At 37.9% G+C, this 18909-nt stretch overlaps 1 protein-coding gene and 1 long non-coding RNA gene across 2 annotated transcripts; both read right to left on the bottom strand.

Annotated features, from left to right (window-relative positions):
• Window positions 1-3305: 3305 nt before the first annotated feature.
• LOC128255168 (uncharacterized) lies at window positions 3306-7839 on the bottom strand. Its single transcript, XR_008267600.1, has 3 exons — window positions 7689-7839; window positions 3971-4098; window positions 3306-3549 (listed from the first exon to the last, which is right to left on the bottom strand). It is a non-coding gene; the product is annotated as an uncharacterized LOC128255168 (long non-coding RNA).
• A 1363-nt stretch (window positions 7840-9202) lies between these two features.
• LOC128254970 (uncharacterized) lies at window positions 9203-15748 on the bottom strand. Its single transcript, XM_052984365.1, is given in 13 exon segments — window positions 9203-9462; window positions 9519-9785; window positions 11525-11594; window positions 11596-12072; window positions 12134-12238; window positions 12297-12543; window positions 12606-12796; window positions 13870-14024; window positions 14074-14340; window positions 14420-14963; window positions 15033-15137; window positions 15198-15444; window positions 15507-15748. Coding segments are annotated over 13 exon segments (3030 nt in total). The 5' UTR covers window positions 15695-15748; the 3' UTR covers window positions 9203-9295.
• Window positions 15749-18909: the final 3161 nt, after the last annotated feature.

Here is an 18909-nt window from a genome sequence, read left to right as displayed (position 1 = left end):
GAAAAAGTTTCTGCCTGTGGCAGTTGCCCCAAAATGTACAGCAGGAACAACTTTGGCCCACTAATCAAATGAATGGGAATTAAGGCAGCCCCACTAGCCGGCACTGGTTGGAAAAGAATATTTTCGCTGGCGTGTGCAAAACAATTAAGCTAAAATTGTTATTGCAATTTGAAAACAATTGTCAAATTATGCAAATTCCGTCTGATTGCCTCGAGTATTTTCCAACAGGGCCCCCGAGTCCCCAGCTAACAAGGTAAACAAGCCCAAGACTTTTCCAACCCACTCCCACCAGTTGCCTCTGTGTGGGTGGAAAACCCTGCTCAAAGATTTATGGCGCCGCCTCAAGTGTTTGGCGGAGTGGGAAAAACTTTTGGGAGTGCGTCGGCAGCTTCACTTGGTGCCGACGTTGTCAACTGCAAGGCGACTGCAATTTGCATAAAAATTCATTGCTTTCGCGGCAAGCTGACAAAAAAGGTAGAGGCAAGGAGCGGAAAGAGAAATGTCCCTGGGATAACAAAATGTTAATACTGTTTAAAGAATATTTTAGTGAATTAAAACTTTGAATTAATTGTAAAAGTTTATATATCAATGGGTTGGTTGGTCTTGTCTTATTTGTTTGCTCATTCTGAAAATCTGTTTTGTTTTCTGTGATGAAAAAAGTTTAACATTTTGTTTACGTTATTGGAATGATCTCAGCAACTTTTTCTGTTGCCACCCTAAACACATTAAAAATAAAGGCGGTATCAGGTTTGTCATCAAGAATCACAAAGATACACTTTTACAATCTCAATTATTGAAAATGTTTGCTGGTAATCTGGCAAACCCAAATTTAATTTATTCAATATTTTCACAATTAAAAAGTTAAAGCTTTAAGTAGATATATAAAAACTACCTATATCTTTTAACTGCAATTTTCTTGATAATATTATTAAATGATTAAAATAGTGACAATTAAATTAAGGACTCTATTAGAAATATACGCTAGCATATTTGGAAGATGATGTTCAATTCTGTTAATATTTGTATAAAACTTAAACTAATTTATATTTGCTTAAACCTCTTAAACACTAAAATTTTCATAATAATTTATAAATAGTTCAGCTGGCAAGTGGATTCCTGGTGGCGACCTGTGCTGCAACAGCTTCAGGCAAACCCTTGGAAACCCATAGAAAAAAACATAATGGCCAGGATCAAAACATGTGCCACCAACTTCCCCGCAACATTTCCGTTACATTAACAAAGCGCCATTGTGCGGCACGAACGGCAGCAACAATAATGGCCAAGTCAAAGGACAGCTGCGAAAATGGCGAACACACTGCGCTTTACAAGCGAAAACTAGTTTTTTTTTTGGGCCAAGGAGTGGACAGCAAACATCCTTCCCCACTTTCCCTCCCCTTTGCCACCGAACGTGTGCAGTGCGTGTGTATTTTTCGGTCAGTTTTGTAATTGAATCACGTTTTGTATTAAATAAACTTTTCAAATTATCGAAAAATTGACTTGCACTACAAACGGCGTTCTGCCTAGTTTAATTTACTTGTGTGTGCGTGCCCCACTCACACACAGAGGCAGTTGTGCGTGTGTGTTAACCATTAACATAAAAAAGCAACCTAACTGAAAGTGCTCCCTCCCTCAGACTTTTTGGTCGCTTTTTTTTATGCAAAACACTTGACAGCCTCATTAGTATTGAAACGGTCAAAGTTGTTCGAGCGGTTTCCCTTCCTCCCTCTAAAATGTTGCCCTCCTGTTCGCGCATTCACGCGCCCGCAAATAAGTATGCTATGAAAAAACAGGAGAAATTGGAAATAGGGATGGAGTTAGGGATGTTTGGGTTGAATTTATGAAATACCTTATCTAAATATAAATAATAAAAAATAAAAATATACGTTTTAATGCAAAAATAAAAGAGTTGTCATAGAAGTAATTTTGTTCTTACATACAAGACTTACATAGGTACTATAACATAAAATATTATGGGTATTTTTGTCTAACTTATTTTTCCTGTCCTGTTTTACTTACTTTTCTATTTTAAAGCTTTTTTACAAAATAATTCTTATACATTCAAGAATTAAGAACCTTTAACATAATTCAATAGCACTTACAACTTGCATTTACATTTACATTAATAAACAGAACATATATTTTAAAACTTAAGTTTAATTTTTAGTGTATTAAAATTCTCAACACTTTTGGTTTTGAGTATTTCGAAAATGACATTTAGAATCAAAGAGATTTTTTTATACATGTTGGCTCATGTCATTATTCGTAATTGGGAATGCTCTCTTCTTTTCAGCTTTTGCAGCATTGCAGATTTATTTATGTGCATTTATTTTCGCTCGTGTTGTTGCCTTTAATCCCATTGTTTGCGCATAATTGAGATAAAATGAGTTAACAAACAAATGGATTAATTTTTGTGATCACGTGCGTTCCGAGGCGTCCATGCACTTGCTCACTTATTGGGCGCACGGGCTGATGTACGTGTCCAACGTGTCCAACGTGTCCAACGTGTCCAACGTGTCCGACCGGCAACCGGCAACCAGAGCACCCAGAGCACCCAGACCACCCAGAGCAACAAAAACCACACTGGTAATACACAACACAAGAACCGAATTCTTTTCATAACATATTTTGCATGCAACACTGCGTGTCCGGCAAAGCTTGGCGCCATCATTTTCACCCATGCAATGGCTCTGCGTCCAGCCGCCCCTTTAAGCCACTCCCAATTTGGCCCACACACCCGCGGGCCAACTTGTTTTCGCGCCATTTGCACGCGTCATGAATTTTTCATAAACATTTAAAGGGATTTCATTACATGGCTTGCACACATGCAAACACCAGAAACTCCCTACGCTGGCATATTTAAACTGTTCGACTGCCCTTGTTGAAAAGTTTTTACAGTCGTTCTACGAAAAGTTGTATCTTGAGGAACTGGAATACAATTGAGTGGTGATATCAATTTAAAACTTTAATTTATTTAATTTATACTAACCCAGTTTCAAAAGCGTTTTGCTTTCACAAGCTCTAATTTATTTTTTGGGTCTAAGGTGTTTTACAAATAAATCAACAATATTTTCTTTATTTTTTTATAATTTTATTTCAAAATCCAAACTTAAAAGGCTCTATAAAAAAATACTTTTTTATTCTTTTTTTTTTACATTTTTTAAAAAGCGTTTTATGTTCTAGAATTATTGATTCAATGTTGTGATACAGGATTATTACACATGTTAATTGCGAAATTGACATATAATTGATTTGATTTTCATGGTGAAGCTTGACTGTATGTTTACATACAACTTCTCTCTCTCTCGGTCTCTTTTCAAGAATCATGTAAATTAAAAATTTAACTCTGTTCACAACATTCGTTATGCCAACAGTTGTTATTGTTGTTGTTGCTGATACATTGCCGTCCATTGTCCATCGTCCATCGTCCGTTATCCTGCAACCGGACGTTTGCTCACAAAAGACCAATATGTATAAGCCGACCGAGGCTATAAGTGCGGTTTTCGTGAGACGTCATTCAAAGCGGACTGCTGGGAGTTAAATTTATACGGCCTGCGAAGAGATTATGTTTAAGCCATTAAGAAATTATTGTTTAATAGGTTTTCCACTGGCCAATATGTATTCAACTTTATGAGAGAGATTTAATATTCTCCTAATGTTTCATACTGTTTGCTAATAAGACATTAGTATTTAAGAGGCTGCAGTCTTTATATTAGGTCAATGGACTGTTTGTTTATTGAACTGTTGTGTTATTTATACTGCAAACCAATTAAAGCTTAGTACAATTTAATTAATTTTATATTTTCCTAAAATTTATTGACGAACGTTCGTTTTGTTTGCAAACGAATTTGTTAAGTTAATTATGAAATTATTAGCTGGCAAAAATTGGTCGTGCTGGCCTTTAAATATTGAATAATTTAAATGCAGTTTTCTGCTTAATATGCAATTTGCATAATATATTGTGTATACTTACATCACCCAGTTGGTTAACAAAAGAATCGCCCTTGACAATTTTCGCATCAGCGTTGACATGTGTTGTTCTTTGGTGCAGCAGGACACGCCGACTGACATTTCGTGACAGCCTGTTGGACCTTGGACATCCTGTGGATGACCCCAAAGGAACATGCGACATTTAATTGCATACCGAGAAAAAACAAATATTCGATTCCCTAGTTTTCCGTCGAAAAAATGGTATAGTTGAGTTAAGGTACAGTTGGTAATGTTTAATTTTTTGGGCAGTAAACTGTTTTTGCTGGAAATTCTAAACTTATTTTTAATACTTTTAAGGAGAAGGTAAAAATTGTGGCACTTGCTAAATACAGAATCGTTTTAAAGCCTTATTATAATTTGTAAGATTGACAATTAGTAAATGTCGCTGGCTCTCATTCCGAGTTGACTTCTTTCTAATGCATTCTCATAAAATTTAATGATTATCCCTGACACTTGCCATTCTTTTTATCAGCCCAGAACAGGTTGTCGTCGAGCACGGAAACCTAAGCCATCTTTACTTGACTACGCATTTTAATTACCATCACGTGGCTTCACAAATATTAAACTGTCAGGAGTTAAATGCAAATACCTCTGCCTGTTCATCCGTATTCCGCCGCATCACCCGAGATGTTGGCTGAAAAGTACGGCCAATTTGCAGTTACGAGCCCGTGAAAGTGACTCCGCCGCATTTCATTAAAAATAACAATCCAAACCTTGGCCAAGTCAAACTATCATCCCCCTGAAGAGTCACCCGCTGGCAGCGAATTAAGCTAAATTAGTGAGGCAGGAAGGGGGTTCATTAAATGGGTTTAGCAAATACTACGCACATCAAACTGAGCACTGAGCACTGAGCACCGAGCACATGCAGCAGCTCAACTGAGGCTGGATTGCTGGTACTGACATTATTCATATTTCATGGCCCCAACGGCGGCTGCTGACTACGACACAAAAAGCGAGGAGCGAACTCAAGTTGCCAAGTACAACAATTATGGTTTCGCTCTATTTGCCCTGCACAAGCACTGTGGATGGGGGTTTTGGAATGAGATGGCATTAGGATGGGGTTTTAGGAACCCTACTTTATGGAGGTGTGTTTGTGCTTGCGATTAGCCTGACGTGTGCATAAAAGCCAGCCTGACATTATAATGCCTTTAGTTTTTATGCCCAGTCGGGGCTGGGGCTGGGGCTTGGTTTAGGTTGGGTTATGGCAAGACCTTTGCCAACATGCAAAATTCTTGCATATTTATGCACTTTTAATTGTGTGTTTGTTTGCACGCGCTTGTGTGCTAATTATTGTCAGTTAGCTGGCGCATATGGATTTTAATTAGCGGGTGTATGGGGTTGGTAGATGATTCCAAAGAGGCGGTAAAATGAAAAGCATTAGGAAAATACACTGATTTCGGTAACCATAACCAATCATGAGAGAGCAATAAAAACTGAGGAAAATAGTAATGTGAGCAATATTTTTATGAGCATCTTTCTGTTAAAGAAACATATGAAGAAGCATCACCGTAAGATTGGTGATTAAAAATGATTGAAAAAGAAAAATCGCTTTTGAAATAGAAGAGAAAATTGCAAATTAAGACAGATTTGTCAGCAAAAGAAGAAAATAACAAATTCTTTATCGATGTTATTGATTCTAAAATAAATGTTTTTTAATATGATTGCAAGGATTTAAAAAACAGGTAAGTTGACCCTATAAAATGATAACTTTACATCTAAAATATGTAGCTAGAATGTATTAAAGGATTCACCGCCAATTGTCTGGCTGAAATTGAGAGTAATGACTTTAATGATATATACATATTAAAACATTACAAATGAAGCATATCAGAATGATAGGAAATCACCCATTGATATTGGCCAATTAAAAAGCGAATACATTTACTAAACTTAGTTTAACATTGGGTTTAATGCAACTAGAGTCGTTTTGGCGTTCTTAAGCTTTGAAGTTGTTAATGGTTCTATATTTTTTTATCTTTCTATCTTTTGGGCAAGAGATGGAACCTATTTTAAAGAATGCGCTGTTAGTAAAGCATTTAAATCTTTTGATAACAGAAATTAATACATTCATCGAATTGTTTAAATAAAAAATATGTTTTTAGTACTGTACCTCTACCATCATTTTAATTTAGTTCCTTTTAAGAGCTGACCTAAACATGGACCACTAACAGTCGTTCGCAACAAAGCGAATAGAAATATATACGCAAAGCTCTTTTGTTGCCGTTGCCTTCGAATTTGCAGACACATATCAGAAACGCATATTGAAATGTAATATACAAAATGTAACTAAAATGTTTTGAAAGACAGCCAAAAACACAAAAAAGGAATGGATGCGAGGCAACGTTTATTTCATCGTCTAAATGGAGTGCAACTGGGCGAATCTGAAGCGGGCGAATCGCACTGGGCTCCATGCTATTTGTTAAGTGCAAGTTCAATAGCATTAAGAGTGCAACACAAATAACCATAAATTCGGAAAAGCTGCAAATTTTGCATATTTTTGCAAGTCGCCCTCGTCGAGATTTTTGGGAAAAGCGGGAGTGGTGCTCCTGATTGGTAAGCCAAAAAATATAAAAATTGCGCTTTCCCAACGCAGGGCAGCTGGAGTGGCATTTGTTTGCCAATGCCATTTTCAAATAGATTACGTATGCGCCCGGTGGTACTGCGTTCAATGCTCTTTTTCGTGTGATTTATTGGGGCGCCTCGATGTCCACACAACCAGACCGGTCGGCCAGTCAAGGAATTCCTAGCCGACTTCCTTAAGTTATTTCAATATTTACACTCGTGTAACATATGGCCAGATGGATGGGGGCGGTACGATAAATTGCCAGGCCAACCGCAATGATTTACTGCCCCAGTCCGTCGAAATACATATATAAATATATATATGGAATAGCTGTACCATGTATACCCCTCCCATGCGTGTATGTAAACGCACCTTTGTGTGCGCCAAACGGTCCTATGTTTCTATTTTCTACTCAAAACCGCATTTATATTTATTACTTTGGCATAAATCTTGTCGCATTTTCACATTTGTGTCGAATTTGTCGAGTTCGCATGTGTTTATGTATTCACATAAGACCGGACCATCGCCAAGGATATTCCCCCACCCCCCAAAGCTATTGGCACGTCCTCAGTTTTTGCCATTATTGCTGCTGTAGGTGTAGGTAAACAATAAACTGACCCCCAAGTTCGGGTCAACAGGCAGCAGCAGCAGCAGCAGTCTGCACCTGATGTGAGTTTCCTTCACGGGGAAAGTGCGAAATATATGACGTGTGTTTCTTTCGTTATTGTACATGAAATGAAGTGTACATAATTTGGCAGCGCACATTGAGTTGCATAAATTTAGTACGGTGTCCCAATAAAACCATTGTAGTTGTCAAATACAAAGAGGGAGTGTGGAATTTTTACGTAGTCGTTGGAGGGAAAAGGTCAATAGGAATGTTGGCGAATGAACAAGGAGCACTAAATATGGCTGTCAACGTTTTTTCTGGTAATTGTTTTCTTTATGGCTGCGATAACCGTATAGTATTAAATTCCATTCTAGGTAAACTAGTATATTTACTATCACAGTACACAACTTCAGATAGGTGTTTGAATTAAAGGCATATGTCGTGAACTTAAGCTACAATGCTTTGTTGATCATAACTCTGTTATTTAATATGTTATGTTCCAAACAGTTCATAATCATTTTGCTAACTCACCTGCTAAATTATAAACTTCCTCTTTAACACTTTGCTATCGTTATGGCTCTTTAATAAACTTTTTTTAATTATCTAATAATGCAAATAGGAAAACAATTTAAATTTAATTGCTTGACATGTGCAGTGTGAAATTTTTGGGCATAATTTTGCATGTCGACCAAATCAACTGCCAGTCAAATTGTCAAAATATTTGTACAAAAAGTGTTGGACAAAATGTCAAAGGCAGGAAAATGAAAACTATTCCGCTTCTGACCATGACACGACTGTCAAATATGTAAATTTGCCTTTCATCCTAGAACACTGGTTGGTATTTAGAGCTCATAGTTTTCAGAGAGCGTGGAAAATGGGAAATTGTTGGCCAATTATTCGAAATTGGTTATGGCGTGCCCTTGCAGTTTCTGCAAATAATAAAGCATGTTAGGCAAACAATTGCAAATATTAGCACTATTAACTGCTCGCCTGGAAGTTTGCTTCAAAGTGGAACTTTGAAATCAATTAGGACTGCGTCAGAGGAACTCAGCAAAGCATTGGGAAAACTTCGAACCAAGTGAAAATTGTGTCAACCGAAATGAAGGGAAATCACTCAACCTCCAAGGATGCGGTATTATCGTAACAGGAAGGACACTTCGAGGAGTATAGTGGCAGTGGGCCTCTTTCGGTTCGTTGGCTCTGCTCAAAAATAACAAACTTATTGTTTAGATTTTGCCAATGACAGCTTCCCATGGCCTCTTGTGTGCATCGAAGTAAAAGTAAAGCATAACACACAGGCGGGTACCAGCCAGAAAATAGGAGCTTTAGCTGCAGGAAAATGGCAACTGGCAGCATCGGGTGCCCATGCCCCCAGATCAGGATATGAATCCCTTTTCACTCCTCCTCCTACTCAGAATCTCTGCATAAATGTGGCTAAAATGTAATGCAAACAATTGAAAAACTGTCAATATGGGTGGCTGACGAAAGAAGACTCAGCTGCTTAAGCGGCAAGAGCAGCAAAAATATGTGGGGGAAATCGAAAGGCAAAATGTGGCGTATTCAGATACTTTTGGGGACTGAGCCAATATTGTAGCCAATATTGAACTGCAGTTATTCCAATACTTAACGGTTTGGGTAAACATTTTTGATCTTAAATATTTTAAGCACTACAAGCCTGCTGGCTCAACTCGTAACATGAATATACACTCGAGTATTATTAAAACTTATGAGAAATGTTAAAGACTTATGTATTTGTTCAAATACATTTGGTTTTTCACGAGGTTTTAAAAACAAATAACTGTTATAATGAGAAATAAGTAAGACCTCCGCTAAACAATTTTTATTTTAACTTGAAATACATAAAATAATTTTATTTATCTACCAAATTTTTAGTTGTGTGACTTACTTTAATTTAAAATAAAATATGGAAACATTAAGATGAGATATACTTTATCCCCAGAAAAGCTTGCAATTTTAGTATATAGTTTTTTCTTATTGACAATAATATTAACAACCTATATATATAAACAGTTATTCAAATGGTTCGCATCGGACCTCCTTTATTTAATTTTATATTTACATGTGCCAAAGCATTTTAGCACTACAATCAGTCCATGAAATATATGCCCATAACGGAATTATTGGCGGACCTCAACGTCCAACCAAATACCTCCATCAAGAGTAGGTAGAAAAGAGGTTGGGTCGTACAAGTTGTCCCTGCGGGTCTTCGGATTGAGCTTAATATTGAATTTGCTGATAAGCTCCACGATTAAAGCCTTAACTTGGGTTGTTGCAAAGCGCATACCTATTGAACACTCAAATATTAAGTATCAAGCTAAAACAAATTGGATTTCAACTGACCTAAGCAAGCACGTGGCCCATCTCCAAATCCCATGTAGACACCACGTTCTCGTAAGTTTTTTGAGACATCAGGATCCATAAAGCGTTCAGGGTTGAAAGTCTGTGGGCTTGGAAAGTATTCCTTGTCCATCATGTAGCAGAAGTGAGGTATTAATACGACGGTCCCCTTTTCCACGGTGAAATTAGGACCATCTCCGTTCGAAAGTTCCACGGATTCGGTGCAAAGTTTGGAGGTCAAAAAATCGGGTGCGAATAATCGTATAGTTTCTGTAAGGTCGATTTAAGGTTGGGTTAGGTAAGTACTTAACGTCATATTTTATCATTATACCCTTGCAGAGGGTATTATAATTTCAGTCAGAAGTTTGCAACGCAGTAAAGGAGACATTTCCGGCCCTATAAAGTATATATATTCTTGATCAGCAACACTAGGAGAGTCGATCTAGCCATGTCCGTCTGTCCGTCTGTCCGATGGTTTCTATGCAAACTAGTCTCTCAGTTGTCTTTCTATTGCAGGTAGTATATAAGTTGGAAAGAGACGGATCGGACGACTATAGCTTATAGCTCCCATAGGAATAATCGGAAAAATACTTTTCTGCAAAAGCGATTTTTCGGATATTTAGAAAGGGGTTACATCATTAAAATGACAAAAAATCGACCCGAAATTACAAAACCATTTTTAGACGCAGAGTTTTAGAGACTGAAGCCCCAATACATTAAAGATATGCCATTTCGTAATCGGATATTTTAAAGAAAAGTTATGGAATTAAAACTAAAGGTGTTTGGTACCTTTTTTAAAATGATTTTTTTCGGAATTTAATGTCGTAAAAATATCAACCCAAACTTTCAAAACATAATTTAAATGCAAATTTTTAGAAGATTAAGCAACAAGACTTTAAAGATATACAACTTTGAAATCGGATGCGTGAAATAAAAGTTATGGATTTAAAACTGCAGATTTTTGGCTACTTTTCTGCAAAAACGATTTTTTCGGATATTTAGAAAGGGGTTACATCATAAAAATGACAAAAAATCGACCCTAAATTACAAAAACATATTTAAACGCAGAGTTTTAGAGACTGAAGCTCCAATACATTAAAGATATGCCATTTTGAAATCGGATATTTTAAAGAAAAGTTATGGAATTAAAACTAAAGGTGTTTGGTACCTTTTTTAAAATGATTTTTTCGGAATTTAATGTCGTAAGAATATCAACCCAAACTTTCAAAACAGAATTTAAATGCAAATTTTTTGAAGATTTAGCAACAAGACTTTGAAGATATACAACTTTGAAATCGGATGCGTGAAATAAAAGTTATGGATTTAAAACTGCAGATTTTTGGTCACTTTTCTGCAAAGACGATTTTTTCGGATATTTAGAAAGGGGTTACATCATAAAAATGACAAAAAATCGACCCGAAATTACAAAACCATTTTTAGACGCAGAGTTTTAGATACTGAAGCCCCAATACATTAAAGATATGCCATTTTGAAATCGGATGTTTGCGAGAAAAGTTATGGAATTAAAACTGAAGCTTTTTGGTAATTTTTTATACCCTTGCAGAGGGTATTATAATTTCAGTCAGAAGCTTGCAGCGCAGTGAAGGAGACATATCCGACCCTATAAAGAATATATATATTTTTGATCAGCATCATTAGAAAGTCGATCTAGCCATGTCCGTATGTCCGTCCGTCTGTTCGTCCGTCTGTCCGTCCGTTTCCACGCAAACTAGTCTCACATCTTTAAAGATATCTGCATGAAACTTTCCCAAAAGTTGTCTTTCTATTGCAGGTAGTACATAAGTCGGAAGGAGCCAGATCGCACGACCATAGCATAGGAACAATCGGAAAAATAAATGAAAAAATTATTATAAGTCTATAATGCAAGGGTATATGAACTTCGGCTTTCCGAAGTTTGCTTCCTTTCTTGTTTTTAAATGTGTTTCAAGATGTCATACTCTTTTAAACACAAAATATCTTTTCTGATTAGTTTAAGTGTTATTTCTCACCATGCATGCAGGCATCCAGATAGGGCAATTCGTCTAGCTCATCATAAGGTATGATGCCATCTTGAAGACTGTGCCTGGATTTCCTCGCGTAGCCGCTGCTGCACCTCTTCATCGCGGCCCAAAAGCAACATCATGTGTGCTAGGACGCTGGCAAGTGTTTCGAAGCCATCCAGAAGGAAGACCGAGATGAAGCCCAACAGAAGTCGAGGTGTGTCCAGGCTCCTCTTCTCTCCGATCTGCATTAGGTAGTCCAGAAAGTCGGTGCGCTGAAACTGGCCAGTTGCCAGTTGAGATTTTCGAGACTGAACTGCCTTGTCCATTAGCCCGACTAAGAATCGCTCCACATGAAGCGGTATAAAGCGCAGCTTGATCAAATTACTTAGAGAGGGAAAGGTACCGACCAGGGTTTTTAGGATCGAGAAAGTCCAGTGTCGGTTGTAAAGCTCCTTCATGTTGGCCAAAATGGGAGTCGGGTTGTCTGTAAAACTTTCAGCACTCAAACCGAGCACACAGTCTGTAACCACTTCGGAGGTGAAACAGAGGCTCAACTGTCGGGAAAATATATGACATATGTAATATCAATTAACTTTCTAAAGTAAATGTACTTACATCCTTGGCATTGATGCAATCGGCTGCACCCAAGCGAATTTGCCTTTTCACCCACTCGCTCGTTAGCTGGCACACCTTGTTCGTCACTTGATAGACAGATTTTATCTGTTCGTTTATAATAGGCTGTAATTTACTGCAGAAATCGATTTATTACTCCGCTTACCCGACCGTTTGTCAGACCAAGAGTGATATCACCCCGCCGTTCCTTCCACCTTTCGCCGGATATGCAGAACGGGTTAACGGACATGAGATAGTTGGTTTTTTCATCAGCATATTTACAATACTCATTGCTATGGAAGTTTTTAAAGTTAGAAACGAAAACTCGGTGCGCCAGCTCTGGACTTATCACCAGAAGTTCTGGAACCCGTCCATTAAAGATGCCCACAGCATCGTACCTGTTTTTGTACTCTCTAAAAGACACAAATTGCTCAGATCGGACATTAGAGCTTAGAGAAAGAGTCGATATTCGTACTCATAGATGTCGTTCAAGTCGTAGATCATGTTCCGCTTCATCTTGAACAGGTTAAGATAGTTGCCGGTGAAAAGTTTGGGCTTGGGTCCTGGCACCTTCCGTTTTCGCCAGTAGTTGAAGTTCCAGGACATGGTCACATAGAGCAGACCGACCAAAATAAGGCCCAGTACCAAAGTAACAAGGATCATTTTATTTCACTTAAAAGCAATACGCGTACTGTGCGAATTTCAGAATGGTTCTGTTTAAAATTTCAGCATAACCGCTTTATTTGTACATGTCTGCGGTTAGATGAAAAAAACAAGAAAGGAAGCAAACTTCGGCAAGCCGAAGTTCATATACGCTTGCAGCTATAGCAAAAATTAAATATTCTTTAAAACATTAAAATTATGATTTACTTGTTTATATTTTTAAAAACATTGAAGCGATGATGATTTGCAGCTTAATTATTCGATAGTTTCTATGGCAGCTATATGAAATCGTGTTCCGATTTCAATAAAATTAAAAGCGTAATTCTGAACTGTCAAAATATTACATTATTAAAAAGCCCGATTTTGATGAAATTAAAACCATAATTCTGAAATATTTAGCCATTACTATTACTATGTCGAAAAACTAAAAAATAACTTTAAAAACAGCAAAGTTACAATTTTTTTTATTTTTTTCCGGTTGTTCCTATGGGAGCTATATGCTATGGTCGTCCGATCCGGCTCGTTCCGACTTATATACTACCTGCAATAGAAATACAACTTTTGGAAAAGTTTCATGCAGATAGCTTTAAAACTGAGGGACTAGTTTGCGTAGAAACGGACTAACAGACGATCCTAGTGATGCTGATCAAGAATATATATACTTTATAGGGAAATGATTCCTTCACTGCGTTGCAAACTTCTGATTGAAATTATAATACCCTCTGCAAGGGTATAAAAACAATGTAACAATTTCCTCTTGGCGCCATAAACCACACTAAATCTTCGCTTACAAGAAGTGATAAATTTCATAAATAAATACCCGGTTTATTTATCCTATAAATTGATACAAAAATAATATTTAAATGAAACAAGAAAGAAAGCAAACTTCGATAAGAATATATTTACTGTATGGAGTTGCAAACTTTTAACAGAACATTAATACCCTTTGCAAGGGTATTATTAATACAATAAAAACCGTATTGATCGAATCATGTCATACTCATTTAGTAATGAAGCGTTTAAAAGCATTTGCTATCAGTCCATGATAAAAGCCTTTAGCGTAATTATTGACGGACCTCCATGTCCAACCAAATTCCCCCATTTAGATTAGGCAGAATCATGGTTGGGCTGTACAAGTTGTCCTTGCGGGTCTTTGGATTGACCTTAATATTGAACTTGCTGATCAGTTCCACGATTGAAGCCTTAACTTGGGTTGTTGCAAAGCGCATACCTATTGAACATTCAAATAGTAAGTATCAACAAATTGGATTTCAACTGACCTAAGCAAACACGTGGCCCATATCCAAATCCCATGTAGACACCACGTTCACGTAAATTTTTTGAGACATCAGGATCCATAAAGCGTTCAGGGTTAAAAGTCTGTGGGCATGGGAAATTTTCCTCGTCCATCATGTAGCACAAGTGAGGTATAACCACGACGGTCCCCTTTTCCACGGTGAAATTAGGACCATCTCCGTTCGAAAGTTCCACGGATTCGGTGCAAAGTTTGGAGGACATAAAGCCAGGTGGGAATAATCGGATTGATTCTGTAAGATTTGTTACGGGTTGGGTAAGTTAAGTTTATCACCAAGACTCTTTTGGATAGTCTTAAGTGACATTTCTGACCGTGCATGCAGGCATCCAGATAGGGCAATTCGTCTAGCTCATCATAAGGTATGATGCCATCTTGAAGACGTGCCTGGATTTCCTCGCGTAGCCGCTGCTGCACCTCTTCATCGCGGCCCAAAAGCAACATCATGTGTGCTAGGACGGTAGCAACTGTTTCGAAGCCGTCCAAAAGGAAGATCATGGTGTGGCCCAACAGTTGTCGAGTGTCCAGGTTCCTCTTCTTTCCCAGCTGCATCAGATACTCCAAAAAGTCGGTGCGCTGAAACTGGGCAGTGGCCAGTTGAGATGTTCGAGCCTTAACTGCTGTCCCCATCAAGTCGGTGAAGAAACGCTCCACATGGAGCGCTATAAAGCGCAGTTTGATCAAAGGACTTAGGGACGGAAAGGTGCTGACCAGGGTAAATAGGATTGAGAAGGTCCAGTGGGGGTTGAAGAGGTCCTTGATGTTGGCCAAAATGGGAGACGGTTTGTCCGTAAAACTGTCGGCACTCAAACCCAGCACACAATCAGTGACCATTTCAGTGGAGAAACAGAGACTCAACTGAAATTATAAAAATTAATCAAATTCAATATAAGATTATATTCTGGAGATATATTAAAAGGTACTTACATCCTTGGCATTGATGCCATTAGCTGCACCCAAGCGAATTTGCCTTTTCACCCACTCGCTCATTTGCTGGCACACCTTGTTTGTCACTGGATAGACCGATTTTATCTGTTTTTTTTTATAATGGAGTGTTATTTACTGCAGATATCGATTTGCTAATCCACTTACCCGACCATTGGTCAGACCAGGAGATATATCAGCCCGTCGTTGTTTCCACTTTTCGCCGGGGATGAAGAATGGGTTATTGGACAGGATGAAGTTGGTTTTCTCGTCAGCAAACTTGGACAACTCATTGTCATGGAAGTTTTTGAAGTGCGAAACGAAAACACGATGCGCCAACTCTGGACTAATGACCAGAAGTTGGGGAACACGCCCGCTAAAAATACCCACCGCATCATACTTGTTTTTGTACTTCCTAAAAAGACACGAGTTACCAAAATAAAACACTGCTTTTCAAAAAAGTGTAGTTTTACTCACTCATAGATGTCGTTCAAGTCGTAGATCATGTTCCGCTTCATCTTGAATAGGTTGGGATAGTTGCCGGTGAAAAGTTTGGGCTCAGGTCCCGGAACCTTACGTTTTCGCCAGTAGTTGAAGTTCCAGGTCATGGTCACACAGAGCAGACCGGCCAAGGTAAGGCCCAAAGCTAATGTAACCAAAATCATTATCTTTCACGAGGAAGCGTCCTCTGCGAAATTCACAATGGTTCTGTTTGAAGCTTCCGCTAATCCGCTCTATTTGTAACTATTCTCGCAATAAGTTGCCCGCGGTCAGGGAAAAAGCTCGACGTAGAGATAAGAAGAAAAAAGAAAACAAACAATTCCCATTTGGCGCGATAAGCCACAGTAAAACTTCGCTTACAAGAACTGAGAAATTTGCATAAATTAATATCCGGTTTTTTTTTCGTATTATTTTGTGCAGTTATAATATACAATTTGACCAGAAGGCATAGGTAGTATAACAAAATATAACAATTCAATTCAATATTAAACATTAAAACTTGCTTACAGTTTGCCTATGTAGTGCATTATTTAACAACAACAACAATAAACAATCACAATCATTTATGATATAAAAATTTAACAAATTCGATTGAAATTCAATCATTGATTTCACAAAAACAGCTTTAAGCTTAAGGCAAAAGAGAAAATGTTGCGAAAATCAGCAAACATAAATAGATCAGAAAGTTCACCATTTCTAAAGCTTTATTCTTCGTTTGATTAAAATACGTTTGTTTAAGAACAACTATGTGGAGATAAAAGTAGAAGGTTAATTACAAATAAATACGCTATATTTTGGGTAAGATATTGTGTTATTTCTTGCCAGCTAATCATATTTGTCTTTTATTATTAATGCCACTGAGGTAATATATAAAAATATAACATATAGTTCAAATGTCTTTAATATGTCATTATTACTAAAGAGCTTTTTTATTTTTTATAGATTCGATTTTTTTGCTAATTTAATCCCTTAAAGGCCAAAAGGCAATACATTTTTAATTTATATTAGCTTAACCACCGGAATGCAAAGTTAGAACTCTCTTAACTTGTTGGACGCCCACAGCCACGCCCCACACTCCCACGCCGCCTACCTATCCAACCACGCCCACATGCACGCCCATTTTAATGCCCGTGAGTCACTCAATGCCAACATCCACCCTCGCCAACTCTAATTTGATCAGACTCAATTCAAGAGCCACCGGGGTAGTGACTAGTGACTAGTGACTCCTTGGCAGTGACATGACTGCTACCTTTTGGCATTCGAAAGCTGTTTGCCGGGGCGACAGCTGCTGTCGCATATTCCGTCACTTTGTTATTAACTGCGAACCGCGTTGCCCTTTTATTTCTTTTATATTCAGCTCAAAGTAGGGACCAAGACGAATATAATTCCGTTTCAGTGGCGGGAAAACCTGTCACTGCTGCACGACAGATGACAGGATGGATTCCGCGTGTCTCGGTGGCTGCCACAAATAAACTAATCTAATGGCAATTTGCATTTGATTGCGAATTTGATTTGATTCGCTCGTTCCGCGTGCAAAGTTTCGGTGACAGTGCGAGAATTAAAAAACCATTGGCACTCCAACTTGCTGCGGTCTTATCCACAGTAACAGTAATTTTTTTTATTTTTTTTTTTCGCTTCAGTTAGTGTTGCCGCATCCGGAGGAGGACTTCAACTTGATATAGCACACTGGTAGTGGGAACTTTTCGGCCACAATCGTTCGGTTTTTGGTTCGTTTCTGACCCAGCCAGATAACTAAATCGAGCTGCCACTGCTCCACTCGCATAATGGCGCACTTTCCGCTTCCGCATTGTCCGCTGCCAACTTTGTGCCCCCTTTCGGGGGGCCTTCATCAATAGCTCAAACGGAATAATTTTAATTGCAAGAACCAGCCAGCCAACAATGGCAAACGAATTGCCAGCACTGCCCACAACTTCCGCTGGCACTCGGACGGGGCTTCAGTTGGTCAGCACTTCTCTGCGCTTCAACAATTTTAATTGTAACTTTTGCTGCCAACTGCAGCAAACAGCTAGTAAACAGCATCAACAGCTTCACTCATTGCGGCTTCAGCTGGACTTCTGTCTTAAAGCGCTCACAGTTAGTATTTGCTCTTTAGCTTTGTTTACCTTAATTTTAGTTCCCAAAGGTGACAAATGAGTTGAGTTGTTCATTAAAACTTCGTGATTTTAGTCTACTAGCTTATAGCAAAGGAAAGTAATTAAAGATGTTGCTGTTGAACTGAAAATACTATACTATATTTTTCTGTTTTATTTATATAGCAAAGAGTCCAAAACTGTAGGCTAAGGTTTTATTTTTAAACAATACACTTTCGATATTTTAATAATCGTTTGAGTGAAAAATTTTTCTTACCCAATAGTTTAAAATGTACCTATGTTAAATAGTTTAGTTTTTATGGTAATTTCGGGCTTGTAAAAAACTATTTTTTCGTTTTTAAATAATAAAGTCAAAATTACGGAATTCTAGTTCTTTAAAAATTTTTGTTTTTTTCAAAAAAAGACGAACAATTTCAAACGATATTTTTGTTGAATCAAAATAGTCTTGGAATTAAATTAGCATATTTTCTGTTATAAAATAATAATCCTAACACATATACAAAATTTATATTTTTCAGAAAAATACGAATATGTTTAAGAATTTTGTATCAAATAGTAGTGAAATTAAATTAGATAATATGCATAAAACTGCGAATCAAAACCAGAACATATGCTAAATCAGTCAAAAATGTTTTAAAATAAAATAAATAAAATAAGAAAGTCTTACTTTAGACCTTACTTTATACACAGAATATAATTTTGTGTTGGGCATGTTTAATACCATTTCTCTCAGGCACTGTCTTTATTTTCTATTCTCATAGTTTCGTGCTGTTGCCCCTTTGTTTGGACCATTTTATGAGGCTGACCATCAAAATAGACATTTATTGAATGACACATTTTTTCCTGCTGTTCTGGTCCTGCTGCTGTTGCTGCTGCATGCGGATCGGCAAATTTGCGGCTTTGCTTTCTTGTGTCAATTATTTAGCTGCTTTTTCCGCTGGCCCCTACTGATTTTAATTGAACCTCATATACAAAGCAGGGCCAACTGCAGCTCCAGCTCCCAAGTTGGCTTGTTGCCGCTGCCACTGAACCCGAAGCTGCGGTCCATCGCCGATGCCGATGCCGATGTCGATGCCGTTGCTATCAGGCACTTTTATCGCCGGCCACATCTGCACCAAATAAAATAATTGAACGTTTTGCGATAAGCATCACCCAACTCGAGCTCCAGCTACAGCTACAGCTACAGCTCCTCTAAAGAAGCGGTCCAAACGAGGCATCTTGGCCAAGTTGTGGCGGCTCCTGGCCGGATTCGTGTACAGCAAATGTCA

This window comes from Drosophila gunungcola (assembly GCF_025200985.1).
Source record: "Drosophila gunungcola strain Sukarami chromosome 2R unlocalized genomic scaffold, Dgunungcola_SK_2 000006F, whole genome shotgun sequence".
Lineage (NCBI taxonomy): Eukaryota > Metazoa > Arthropoda > Insecta > Diptera > Drosophilidae > Drosophila > Drosophila gunungcola.
Note: the sequence above shows the minus strand (reverse complement) of the source record. Positions and strands in the feature narration are given on the sequence as shown.